This window comes from Athene noctua, chromosome 2 (genome assembly GCF_965140245.1).
Source record: "Athene noctua chromosome 2, bAthNoc1.hap1.1, whole genome shotgun sequence".
In the NCBI taxonomy this organism is placed as follows: Eukaryota; Metazoa; Chordata; class Aves; order Strigiformes; family Strigidae; genus Athene; species Athene noctua.
Genome location: NC_134038.1, coordinates 162,658,207 through 162,670,990, shown reverse-complemented (window position 1 = coordinate 162,670,990; position 12,784 = coordinate 162,658,207). Strand labels below are relative to the sequence as shown.

The following is a 12,784-nucleotide window of genomic DNA, read 5'->3' as shown; positions in this document are numbered from 1 at the left end:
TTGCACAGGTAATAAAGGTGAAGTTTATCTCTGCCTTTTACTGCCAAGCTGAAGTTGTGAGTAGGTTTTGTTAAGATGTCAGTTATCTGAGGACTTCATGATCAGTTATTTTGGAAGGGATGTGTTTATGAAAATTTTGCACAGAGCGTGTGATTCAAAATAAAAATGTGATGCTTTTCTCCGTTTTGCTCTTTCGTAGCATCCCACCAGCTGCATTAGATTTATTCGATTATATGCTTGCTCTGGATCCCAGCAAACGCTGCACAGCTGAACAAGCTCTTCAGTGCGAGTTTCTGCGAGATGTGGAACCTTCTAAAATGCCTCCTCCAGAGTAAGTAATTTCCCTTGGTCATGGTCCTTACCTCTATGAAATGTGAACATGCACTGATTTCATTAAGTTCATTGTGCTTCAGTTAAAGTAGATGGTTGCAGAACAAAAACGTTGATGCATACAGTCCTTTACCAGATGATCCTTGAGGTCCCTTCCAACTTGGAATTCCGTGATTTAATGGTGATTCTGGACTAAAATGCTTCTGCAGCTGAGTGACTCTTACACTGTGGTAGCAGTGGTTGTGAGGATCCCAGAACGGTTTCATTTTTTATTGCTAGAACTGGTTACTGAGTTACTACCTTTAAAAAACCACTGTTACACGAATGTTTCTAATTTGAAAAAAACATCATTTCCCTTTAATCTGTTTATTAGGGTCTACTTTTTCCAAGGGTTTTGAGGTCCTCCAAGAATCTGAATTGTATTCTTTGATGGTAGAATGACACTAGGTATAGAATTCTGCAAAGGTACCTGAGACTTAAAGTGAAATACCAGGAATTGTTTCCTGTGCCAGATGAGATTCTTAGATTTATAGGTAGGAGAAGGTAGAAATACTTTGTGCAGGGTTTTTCCTGTCGGTTTCTCTGAGAGGAAATACATCGTAATGTCCAGTTTTTGCAGTGGCCTAATTGTCATTTTAATCAGTACAAATCATTAGAACAGGCCTTGAGGAAAACAATGAAAACATATTACAGAATCTGCAGGCTTCATTCTTCCCTCAAGATAGCTGTCAAGATCATAGAACATTTAATATAGCTTGAGTAAATCATACGTTCAAGGCAGTCTGTACAGACTTCTTTTTAATTAGTTAGCAACTGGGAGAAATATTTCAGTTTTATCTAAGAATTTTCTTAAAAGTCTTTTGAGACTTACCTGTTACATAAACACAGGTGTTACTAATGCTCCTGATACACGAGGCTAAGAGGTTTCGTTGCCTGAATATGGTTATATATATCACTGTCTGAATATCAGTAATCAGCAGTCTGGGGCTATTCACTAAAATCTCAGAACCATTTACATCATGTTGCTTATATGCATTTTAAAGTAAGTGGATGGTAAGAAATTAGGGTTTTTTTTCCAGGGTCTTGGTAGTGCATCCATTCTAGAAACTGATATATGGAAATTCAAAACAAAATTAGTCACTGGTGTCCTCCTAAAAATTAAGAGGAACCACACTCACTTCTGACAGAGCGTGCACAGAAAGCGTTGACTGTTCTCTTGAAAGGCTGAAGTTCTGCTTTGGGAAGAAACAGCTCCTCATTCTGAGAAAGTGACAGTGTACTCATTGCAAGGGCTGTAGGATACTTCTCACAATGAGTTCTTGCTTGCTTCCAGTTTTTTTTGACTAAATACTTGGCAGGTCTTTGACCTGGTATGCGGAGGGAGAGAATAAAGGAAGCACTTGTCATAATAGCCTTTACAGTGGCTCTTGTCATCTGTCACCTAATTTTTCCATGTTCCTGGATGAGGGAACTGCTTAGTTATTAATATGTAACAGGAAAAGAGAAGGTACTATTTTTACTGCCTGTCTCAGTATTTCCATTATCTATTGGATGGGTCTCTGTGTCCCTCAGGAAATCAGAATTGGGATGCCTGCAGGGAACAGTAATGGAAGGACAGAACTGGTGGCAGATGACTTCTTTAGGAGACGCTTGCCTCTGCTTTTATCTGTCTTAAAGGACTGGGATAGCTCTTCTTCTTCCTAGTTTCCTAACTTTGCTAATGTCAAGTGCTATTTATTCCTCCAAGTTATTCCTGCAGCTTTTCTCTATGTTTTTCTCTCCTACTTTCCTGGTTGTCTACTATAAATAGTAGATAGCCATGACTGTTACTGCGGACAAATACTTGAAGTCATGAGGCAGTAGTACTTTTACAAGCAGATAAAAGGAATTGGTCACTCAGACCCTGAAAAAAGAAACCACTTTCATATTGATAACGCTGTTATCTGTTACTCTGCAAATTCTGTTTTATAGCAAGTGTGCAGCATTGAGTTTTAAGTCTTGAATTACACAAATAACAAGGCTTTTCATAAGTAGGAATGCAAGAAAGTAACATTGATTCTCATTTTAAAATAAAAAGGTCCCCTTTTCTGCCAGAGGGACCTGTGCTTCTGAAACAGTGAATCAGTGAAGCAATTTCAGCCAGGAAAAGCAGAGCTGAAGTTTTGCGGGCTTTGCATGTTTTCTGATATTTTTCTGAGTTCCAGTAGGTTCATCTTTCAAAAGTTACACTGTGTATATATAATTTGAGCAGAAGTTACACTGTGTGTATGTAATTTGAGCATTTATTTTACTAACATGGTAAAAAAACCACTTTTTTTAAAAAAAAAGGATAAAACTGATTATCTTTAATCCATTCTTTGCAGCCTTCCTTTGTGGCAGGATTGCCATGAGCTGTGGAGTAAGAAACGCAGAAGACAGAAGCAGATGGGCATGACTGATGACTCAACAGCAACTAAAGTCCCAAGGAAGGATCTGTCTCTAGGCATGGATGAGAGCAGAACCAACACCCCACAAGGCATGCAAACTTCTTCCCAACTCAAAACTCAGGGCAACTCTAGTGTAGCACTTGGTCAGTAATATTTTTAGTTCTTATAATTATCTTCTACTTGGATTGCACCTCTAGAAACTTTAGGTATTATTTCAGAGTACTGACGTCTCCTGGATTCTTGAGGGAGGAACAGTATTGTAAGTTAAATCTTTGTTACAAAAGATTTACCTTTGCTTTTGGAAACTGAGTGTTCCTTTTTAAGTTTTACTTTTTCAGTCTTGTCAGAGCAACTACCTTGCTCTGTATTTTGAGGGGATTCTGTCTTTCTCATCTATAATTATTCAGTAATTCCAAAAGCCAGCTGCTGCTCTAAGTTCCTCACAGTCTCCATAGGTTGGAGGAGCTTTATTGGTTTTGATAAACTGATCAGAAGGCAGATTTTAGGACAATCAAAACTTCAGATGAAAGAGATTCCTTTTGCATGTTACATCAGTCTTCAGCTTTTCAAGTTGTTGGGGCTGAACCAAATTGTAAAAAAAAACCCCAAAACCAAAACAAACAAACCACCAACCCCTGCCCCCCAAACTTGGTATAACAAGAAGCAGCTACCTCTGTAGATTGCACAGCTGATAATTCTGAAACTTAACTAAAGTATCTTGCTTGGGGACCAATTTTATGAATATAATACAAAGAGGAAGGTAATGGTTTCCTCTCTGGACACCATTTGAGATACCCAGAAGTTAGTTCCCTCATAATATGTAGAAATATAGAAAGTAACAATACCAAATGATAAGTTTAATTTAGACCATTTTTGATTGTGCCTTTGCACATGAATCTTATGACACTGATACAGGAGTTCAGCTGAAGAAAAACAGTAAATGCATTTATAGGCCCTGAAAATTCTTCAATACTAACCATCTTGAATCAACTCTTAATTTACCAACAGAGCAGAGCTCCAAATACTCTGTGCAGAGTTATACAGAAAAAAGTTCTTTTGATCATATTTTATTACAATTTATTGCCTCTTGCTCTTGCTCATCCTGTTTCTCACTGTAAGCCAGCTGTGAGCTTCTGCCACTCCTTATGTTTAGGCTAAAATTTTGGCAGCATTTTCAAGCATGACTTTCTGTAGCCCTTAATTTTTTTTTCCCCCCACAAACGAAAACTGTACAGAAGTTTAAAGAGCCCAAAGGACGCCAGTTATTTGTTTGTGCTTTTATAACTGGTAACCCAATGAGAGACTACTATATTTATTAGTCATTAATACTAACCATGCAAAACAAACTAGTCAAATAGAGAAGGAATAATAGAGAAGTCAAATAGAGAAGAAAAATAATGCCCTTTGCCTATATGTACACAGAAGATATATCTAGGCAGAAAAGAATACAGTTTAATTTTCAGTGAAACTTAGACAGTTCAGCATAGAAGTGTTTTCTGTATTAAGTAAAAGACTTCTGGAAGCCATAATTCACCTGAGATAATATCAATAAGGCACACTAAAGAACTCCATGTACAAATGCATGCTTTAAACAAAACTGTTGCATTTGTTTCTGAACATCCCAAAGAAGAAGTTAAAACCACCTTGGATCAGTTGATAATGTTCTGACTCATGAATGGGACCCCTGGTTACTGCAGGTTAAAATTTAACGGGAACTACGTAGAGCTCAAAAATTCTGTTCTGGTAGAAACTGCTAGATTTCCCAGAATACAGTTTGTTCTTGGACTTGAAACTAAACAGAGTATGGAATAGGTAGATTAGTTTCCCTGTTTGGCATTTTTCTGCTGAATTTTCACTGAAAACCCGAGAGAAGTTTGAGTGTTGAGGATACCGTCCTCAGATGTTAACAAAATCAACTGTTAAACATGACATCTGAGTGAGAGCCAGCAGTACAAGGCATTAGAAATGATATTTTTTTCTGTATTGGCAAATAAAAGGTGGTTTTATTTTGATATTTATATAAATATATAAAAGCCTTGAAATCTCCAGATCCTGCTGGAGTAGGTTCCAAGTGCTTGTATCCTGGTGCACATCCACGAGTAGGGTAGTGGGCTGTGGGTTTTGCAGCACTTCCCAGCTGTGCTGCTCTTCGTCTTGCAAGGCAAATACTTAATATTTTTGTGTGTGTGACCATTTTTTCAGGCATAGCTTTGAATATGCTATGAATTAATATGTTGGTGAATTAGCAGAATGGCAGGGATAGAAGGACAGAATGCATTCATGTTGATCTGGGTTAAAAAAAAATCAGGGCTCTGCCAGCAGAGTCACACACACTCATTTTTTAAGTACTTTCTTCTCTTAAGTCATCTACTCATAAGGCATGTTGAAATCCATGCTCCTTCACTTCTACTTTCAAAATAAACTACCATAATGAGTGTTTGAAACTAAGAAACTACTTTGATATTCTGACGTCCTTATTCATATTTACCTGCATCATCATAATCTCCTCTTACTTGTGGCAAACTCCATTTCATTGAAGAAATTGTATATCATCACAAACCTGCATTTTCCTGCTACTCGGTGACTGACTTCTTGTCCTTCAAACTCAGCACTTGCTTTTGCATTTATACCGCTAGCTTCTGGGTCACCTAGAGCCTGGACACTTGAGCAGGTGTTAGAATCCAGATGCTGAATTAGAATGGGCCAGAATATGACTGGAAATGCATTTTGCAGATGGCCACTTTTTAACAGAGGGATGTGATATGTCAAAGATAGGAAATTTTGCGGGGATTGGAAATCATACAGCTGCCTAAAGCAGGTGGCCCTAAGCCCTGGCTTAGTTGTATTGTGGAAAATTGAGCTCCAGCTTGATGTTTCTCATATGTCCAAGTGTGTCTGTGCACCCTTGGAAGTTACTTTCTTTATATTGGATCTTACTAGTCCCATTTCCTATAGATGCTCCTCCAAAGGCAGTTAAGATGTAAAAGCATTCCATTTCTATGTTGTCCAAACCCATGCTTTGCCAGTTGTCTCAGCCATGCTAGATCAGTCTTTCTTTTGAGTTTCTGAAATATGCCAGTTCTAAATAATACTTAAAACCACCTTTTTTGTCTTTAGCAAAAACAAGCACTGGACAGCAGTTAAACCAGAATGAAGTGGCAATCCTGCTAAACCTCCTACAGTCTAAAACAAGTGTTAGTTTGGCACAGTTTGCCCAAGTGTTGAATATTAAGGTAAACCCAGAGACTCAGCAGCAACTAAATAAAATAAATCTTCCTGCTGGAATTTTGTCAGCAGGTGAAAAACAGTCAGAACAGCAGCAGCAGCCGCCGCCGCCTCCACCACCACCGCCGGAACAGGAGCCTCTAAAACAGCCGCCCGTCACGCAGCCCCCTGTACCACCTGCTCAGCTGAGTCAGCCTAAAGTTGAGACTGATGCTGCCCAGGCAGCTGTACAGAGTGCATTTGCTGTTCTGTTGTCTCAGTTAATAAAGGCTCAGCAAACAAAACAAAAAGATTTTGTGTTGGAGGAGAAGGAAAACGGATCAGGAAATGAAATGTCATTACAACTCAGGCAGCCTCCGGAGCCCAGCACGCCTGTGTCTGTCAGCCGGGACGACGTGGAATCTCCGGCACCGGGCTACCCACATCTGATCAAGTCATTATACACGTCTGCAGGTACTGAAGGTCTTTATTGCTAACCTTGAGCAGTGGAGACGGAATAGTTTGGGGATAAAGAGTAAACATGTTAACCATACGAGTCTGTGTGAGTATAGGGGGGATGATTAAATTGATTTTCGTCACATTTTACGCCTGGATCGTAGAATTTGTGTCTTACTGGAACAGGTGCTGTGCAGACAGAGCAAAAGATGATCCCCACTCTTAAGAGGTACATAAGGGCTGGTAGTGAAACCCTTAGATTGATTGTTATTCTGGGGGTCTCTCAGTGGTGTTTGTGCTGAAGACAGTCTTCTCTAGCAAATTCATAGATGGAATTTGCTGATTGTGACTAAGTGTTTCAGTAAAGCCTATTTTGGGGAGAGGAGCTTATTTTGTTTCTAATGCTGACTAGAGCAGTTCCTCAGTGTCAGATTCTGTAAGTGTTTTCCCATAACTGTCAGTAACACACATGGTTGAAGGTTTCCATCAGGGTATAGTAGTGGCTTCCTTAGTCTTCTCACAGTTTAGAGCTCTGCTGTTAATTTTTTTGGATCGTTGTTTCAGTTTTACTATATGGTGGTTTATGTAGAGCTCTCTGGTGGCTGCAGCTGTTGAAAGAAGTATTCTAAGTGGTTTGGGGTGTTTTTTGATGTTAAAAAACCCACCACCCATAGAAACCTAACTTTTGCTGTTCCCTGAAAGGGTGGCCTTTGTCCCTCAAGACTTTTATCCCTATTTGCAAATCGTTTCTGATCCCTCTTTGAGTTTTCTAGTGTTTATGCGTTGAGTTTTGGTTTGGTTTTGTTGTTGTTGTTGTTTTTTTTTTAAAGGAACTTGTACTGTTTCTCTTTAACTGCTTGCCTGGTGATCTTACTTTGAGGAGAAACCTGCATCACCCTCCTGAGGCAGATGAGCTGTTGCCTTCTCCAAAATAATCTGTCCAACTACCGATAGATTTAACTTAGAAGTTAACGAGAAGTGAAGTAACAAGCCTTTGTATTGTTCCAGGAAAGAGTCCTTTCCTTCCTGGTATTGTCATTGTGTATTTGTATTCCAAAGCTTTTCTTTTTCATCTGCTTAGGTCAAGAGGATTTGGTTAGGCAGTCTGAGATGAGGCTTCTAAACCGAACACCTGAGCCAGAACGCCCTCGGATCTTGCCTCCAGACCAGCGTCCCCCAGAGCCACCGGAACCTCCGCCTCTCACTGATGAAGACCTTGATTATCGGACAGAGAACCAGCATTTGCCTATAACTAACTCTTCAGGAACAGATCCTCACGCGGGGGTGAAAGCAGCTCTTCTGCAGCTGCTCGCTCAGCACCAAGCTCAGGCGACAACGGAGGAGCCAGTCCAACCGAGCGTGGATTACCAGGCTAGGGACTCCTACGTACCAGGCCCAGACTACAAGGATAACTTTGGATCATCTTCCTTCTCGTCTGCCCATTATGGCAGTAGCGACGGAATAGGAAGCGGATCGTCGGGAGCGTTGGAAAGGAGGAGCTTCCTTGGGAACTCGGATATTCAGTCTTTGGATAACTACAGTACTGCTTCATCTCACTCTGGTGCTGCCCCTCCTCCGTCGGCCTTTTCAGAATCCTTTCCCAGCTCAGTAACTGGTTATGGAGACATTTACCTCAACCCTGGCCCCATGCTATTTAGTGGAGATAAAGACCATAGGTTTGAATACAGCCACGGCCCGATCCCGGTTCTGGGGAGCAGCAGTGACGCTTCCGCAGGGCCCGAGAACACGCACTCTTTGCCCACAAAGATGCACAACTATAGCTACGGAAGTAACTTACAGGAAAATCCCAGTGGCATCAGCCACCTGCATGGACAGACTTGGACTTCTCCTGCCCAAGGACCCGGCTATTCCCAAGGATACAGGGGACACATTAGCACATCTGCAGTGAGAGGGCGAGGTAGAGGATTACCATATTGAGTATCTGTTTTTCCTCAGGCACATCATTTTTATCTGGAAAAACTTTTTTTTTTTTTCTCCTAGCTGCAGTTTAAAGCAGCAATTCAACAGACTTGAATAATGTTAATTCAACAGCTTTATTTTTATGTGGAAAAGGGTCTTGCATACAGTAGGAAAAATTAAAAATGCTTAAAACTCATGCTGTCTGAAAACTAGATAAATTGATTGTACATGTTCACAAACTCTAGTTCTGAATTTTATTTTGTATTTTGGCAGTTTTAAGTGGATGCTAAATTTAGGGACATCAGCTTTTTATGGCACTCTTTCAGATCTTCTGAACTATGCACATTTGTGCTTTTTTTGTAAGTTTGGACCAACTTTTATGTAAAAAAAAATTTTACAACAATCAAAGCAGGGCACTGATTTATTTGGTATTTTTCTTTTTACAGAACTACCTTTAGTCAAAGGTCACTGTCAGTCTTTGCACTGCTTTCAGTGTTATTGTGGAAGGTGTACTTTGTGCTCATTTCAGATAATAAAACACAACCTTTCTCTTGATGCAAAATTTTATAAATATTTGGTCAATGTTTTTTTTTTTCTTTCAAGAAAAAAAAAAAAGTGGATGTTGTGGTAAAATGTTCTCTCCATCTCCCAGGCTTGTTTATATAAAAACTGTTTTACTTGAATGGTAAGTGCCTTAACATGTAAGCTTAAGGTCTGCAAAAATTGGAAAGTACTTTATAGATCGACACGAAAATAATACCTAAACCTAGGTAGTTCACATGAAAATTCAGATAATAATAGGCAAGTCAGATAGGTTATAACCTTGTGCTGTTTACTTCAGGTGGGCCAGTTATTTAGAGACCTAATCTTATTTTGATGAAATAATTTCCAAATTGAACTTTATGAGAAACGTTGAAAGTGAGGAGAAGAATGAAGAGTGTAGTTCTTCCTCAGCTCCCTCTTGGAGTTGTAGTGTTTTAGTTCCTCTGTCAAATAAACTATATACGTCCTTACCAAGTGACGAAATAGTTTTTTTCCCTGAAATGTCAACAGCCGTAATTATTTTATTTTGTGTGAAAAGCTGACATTGTCGTCTTTTTACCACAAATACTTCATTATAGGAAGTAACCAAAGGAAAAATGACCAGTATTTAAAGCAACAGCAAAATGTTTGACACTAGTTCTAATTCTCTGTAAACTTGTGATTGTGCCAATTAATCGATTTTATATCTGCTATTCCACAAAACATTTTAATATTGGAATTGAGTCTCTCTGAACAGCTGATAAAGTGACTGTAGTTAAAAACTCTTACCAAGAGCCGCTCCTCATATTAATTACAATTTCCAGCATGTTTTTTTTTTTTTTCCTTTAACAACAAGTGGTCTCTCTCCTGCAGAGAGGAGGTATGGTTATATTTTGCATGTACGTAAAAGAATGTTTTAAAGCCCATATTGGAAACAATTTTCCAACTGATTATCCAGTTGACAAATCGGTACCTTATGTAACTGTTTAATTATTACTTTTAAAAAAGTAAAATTTCTACTTACACTATTACAAATGTAGTCTTGTCAGTGACTTTTTGGATTATCAGAATAGAAGCCAAAATTGTTGGTGTTTTTTAGTTGAAAATCCTGGTTTGTATATGGCTAACCACCACATTGGAGAGCACGGAGAAACTCACTTCGCTAACTACGTAGTGTTTGAGGATCTGGCAAATGAGAAATGGAGAGAGAGTCATGCTGCTTACTGTGGCAGTAGAAAATCCTGTGATCTGAAAATAAAAGTGGCCCAGTCAGAAACAAATACTGATGACCTGAATAGCCTGTGCTTAAGAAAAACAAAAGCTTTGCCTGTGAATGACAGTGCATTGAACAGTTCTCCTTGAGTAAGGACACCCTGGTAGCGTTTTTCTGCTAGTAAAATTTTAGACAAAAATCATGAGTGTCATTTAGATATGGACAGTGTCAGCTAATGCTTTTTGTTTACTAATCTTAAAAAAAAAAAAAAAAAAATTCCCACAGTGCTACACACAGATTGTTTGTCTGTTTTTTCAGAATCAAGTAAAAGACATTCAAAGGCAGTTGCTTTTCACTAAAAATGTGCAGGCTGGTTGTACTCCCCTGCACTTCACGTGCAACTGCCGGTGATAGTTGGCTAAAACAGCAGGTAAGTTCAAAGGGAAGGTAGATCTCAGGGGGGGCTAAATGATTTGACTTCCAATACAAAAACGCAAGGGAGATGTTGTCTCCTACTTCTTTCCTTTTGGAGGCAAATTTTCAGGTCATTTAGTTCACCTTGTTTAATGCAGAGAGGTCAGTCCCCTCTGCGTGTGTAAAGGACAGCACAGTTTCCTTACGGGCTGGCAGTGCTCTGACGCTGTGTCCTTCCGCCAAAAAGGATTTCAGTCTTCGGCCGGGAAAAAAAACCACCCCAGCACGAGTAATCTTGACTGTGAGGAGAGAGAAGGAGGTGCAATAGACAGCTGACTTCTTCCAGATGAATCAAACAAAACTCTGGCACGCTGGGGCAGGTGCGTACTGCACAGTGACTTTTCCCAAATTCAGTGTAAGGGTTGCTAGCCTGTCACTTCGAGCGCTGTATTTGCCTGGGCCAGCAGCGTTGGGATCATTTGGAGGGGAAGTGAACATATTTCTGTATGTGGTAACTCTGGAGAGATTTACCTTCTCTGCTAAACCCCAGGGATCTCGGCTCTTCCGCTGCCAGCCTGTCCCCCTGGGCAGGCAGGGGCTGCGTGTGGGCAAGGAGCTCTGCCCCCCCCTCTGCAGGGCAGCCCTCGGGGTGCCTGGCAGCAGCACGTCGCCCCGCGGCCGCGCTTCCCTGGCCCCGTCTGGGCAGGCTAGCAGCCAGGGAACTGGCCACACCTAAGGACTGGAGCTTCACATTCATTTGTACCAGACCTGTGTATTATCCATCAAAATTCCTTCTGAATTAACTCGCGTGAGGAGGTGCTTATGTCAGTTCAGAATTTTACCCTTTTGAACAAATTTCACTCGGCAGAGTGAGTCTGTCCTCGTTTGGCATTTTACATCATGTGGCTCTTGCATTTTTGATGCAGTAGTAGACATTCTGAAAACCACATTCTTTTTCTGTGGAGCCGTGGCTTTTGTTAGTTTCGCCCCCCCATTCCTTTGGGTTTACATTTTCTGTGCTGCAATTCCAAAGTGTGCTGCAGAGACCTGGACACTACATCAAAAAGTAAGTGTTGTGTGTTTGTATTTCTAAATAAACATAGCGAATACTGTAATCATGGACTATCAAGTAGCAAGTACTTCGTTATTTATATTAAGTGGTCTTTAGCCATACCGAGAGGAAGAAAGCGAGCACGACTGGACTGCTATGACCATGACTTAAAACACTTAAGACTATTACAATACTTAAAATCAGCCAAAGGAAAAGGAAACAGCTTTTATCATTAATTGCTAGTTGTTGCTGTAATCTTGAACAGAAGGAGCAGTGTTAGGGAAGAGGTGTAAAAATACGTGTATCCTTAAATGTTAATATAATTTCTTGGAAAAATAATTTTAAAATTGCAAACTCCTATATTTTCTTATGTTTCCATAAAACATGGTCTGTGTTAAATTTTCTCCATGCCATGGTAGCGTAAGGTGATTTCTAGAAGCAGAGGCGAGATAAGTGCTGTAATGTAAGTTCTTATGGTTTTGAGTGCTCTTCTCCTTTTGCTCGGTGCAGGAGGCAGTTTCAGTTTTGGTGAAGTTTACAGTTGGATGAGTTTAGTAGATAATTGTGCAGTAAAAACTGAAGTACTGAAGTAACGTAGGATGCCTCTTGTCTGCAGGCAAATTAGATCCCAGACCATAAATTCTGTTTTCAAGAGAGAAAAATTTCAGTTGTATCTCTCGCATTCTTCTTTGTGTTAATAAAACACACAAGTGTTTTACATACAACATTTCTCCAGTCTATTCTGTTACACAGGTTTTTTTCATGGGGAAATTTTGGCTATTTCCCTTCTTGATAGTTTGGGGATGTTCTATATATGCGGAAGTGTATCATAAAATTATGGAATTGCCAGAAAACCGATTTGAATTCTGTATTTAAAAATGAAAGGACCTTGGGTTGACTTAAAATCTAACTAACTTTTGCTTATCAGGGTGAAGAATACTTTATTGCAGGAGTTATTTCAAGACAACCTAATTTAAAATAATCAAACTGTTATGCTTCAGCTTGCTTACCCTTTGTTATTTTAAGCCATTTGTATATAAAATGTATTGTGCGGCCTGTAAATAAAATACATGAAAACTTGAAGTCTTCCATTGTTTTCCCTCTCTGGTTGTCAAACAGCATTTCAAAAGAACATTGGGTTAAACTGAAGGGGTTTTTTTAGTATCCAAATGAGTATAATTTTCAGTGTGTTAGAATTCTGCAAGTATTTGGAAATAAAAATGTATTTACCATTCCAGTACTTTTTCC

At 39.6% G+C, this 12,784-nt stretch overlaps 1 protein-coding gene across 8 annotated transcripts in view; it reads left to right on the top strand.

Annotated features, from left to right (window-relative positions):
- CDK13 (cyclin dependent kinase 13) overlaps positions 1-12,783 on the top strand; it is a 49,570-nt gene extending 36,787 nt beyond the window's left edge. The window contains exons 12-16 of one of the 8 annotated variants that reach the window (XM_074900916.1): positions 200-331; positions 2,694-2,899; positions 6,054-6,361; position 6,907; positions 7,498-12,783. In XM_074900916.1, coding sequence (XP_074757017.1) covers positions 200-331; positions 2,694-2,899; positions 6,054-6,361; position 6,907; positions 7,498-8,354 — 1,504 coding nt within the window. In that variant the 3' untranslated portion in view covers positions 8,355-12,783. Of the gene's footprint in view, positions 1-199; positions 332-2,693; positions 2,900-5,873; positions 6,435-6,906; positions 6,908-7,497 lie in introns of all 8 variants that reach the window. The other 7 variants (XM_074900911.1, XM_074900915.1, XM_074900914.1 and 4 more) reach the window with 7 other exon arrangements.
- Position 12,784: the final 1 nt, after the last annotated feature.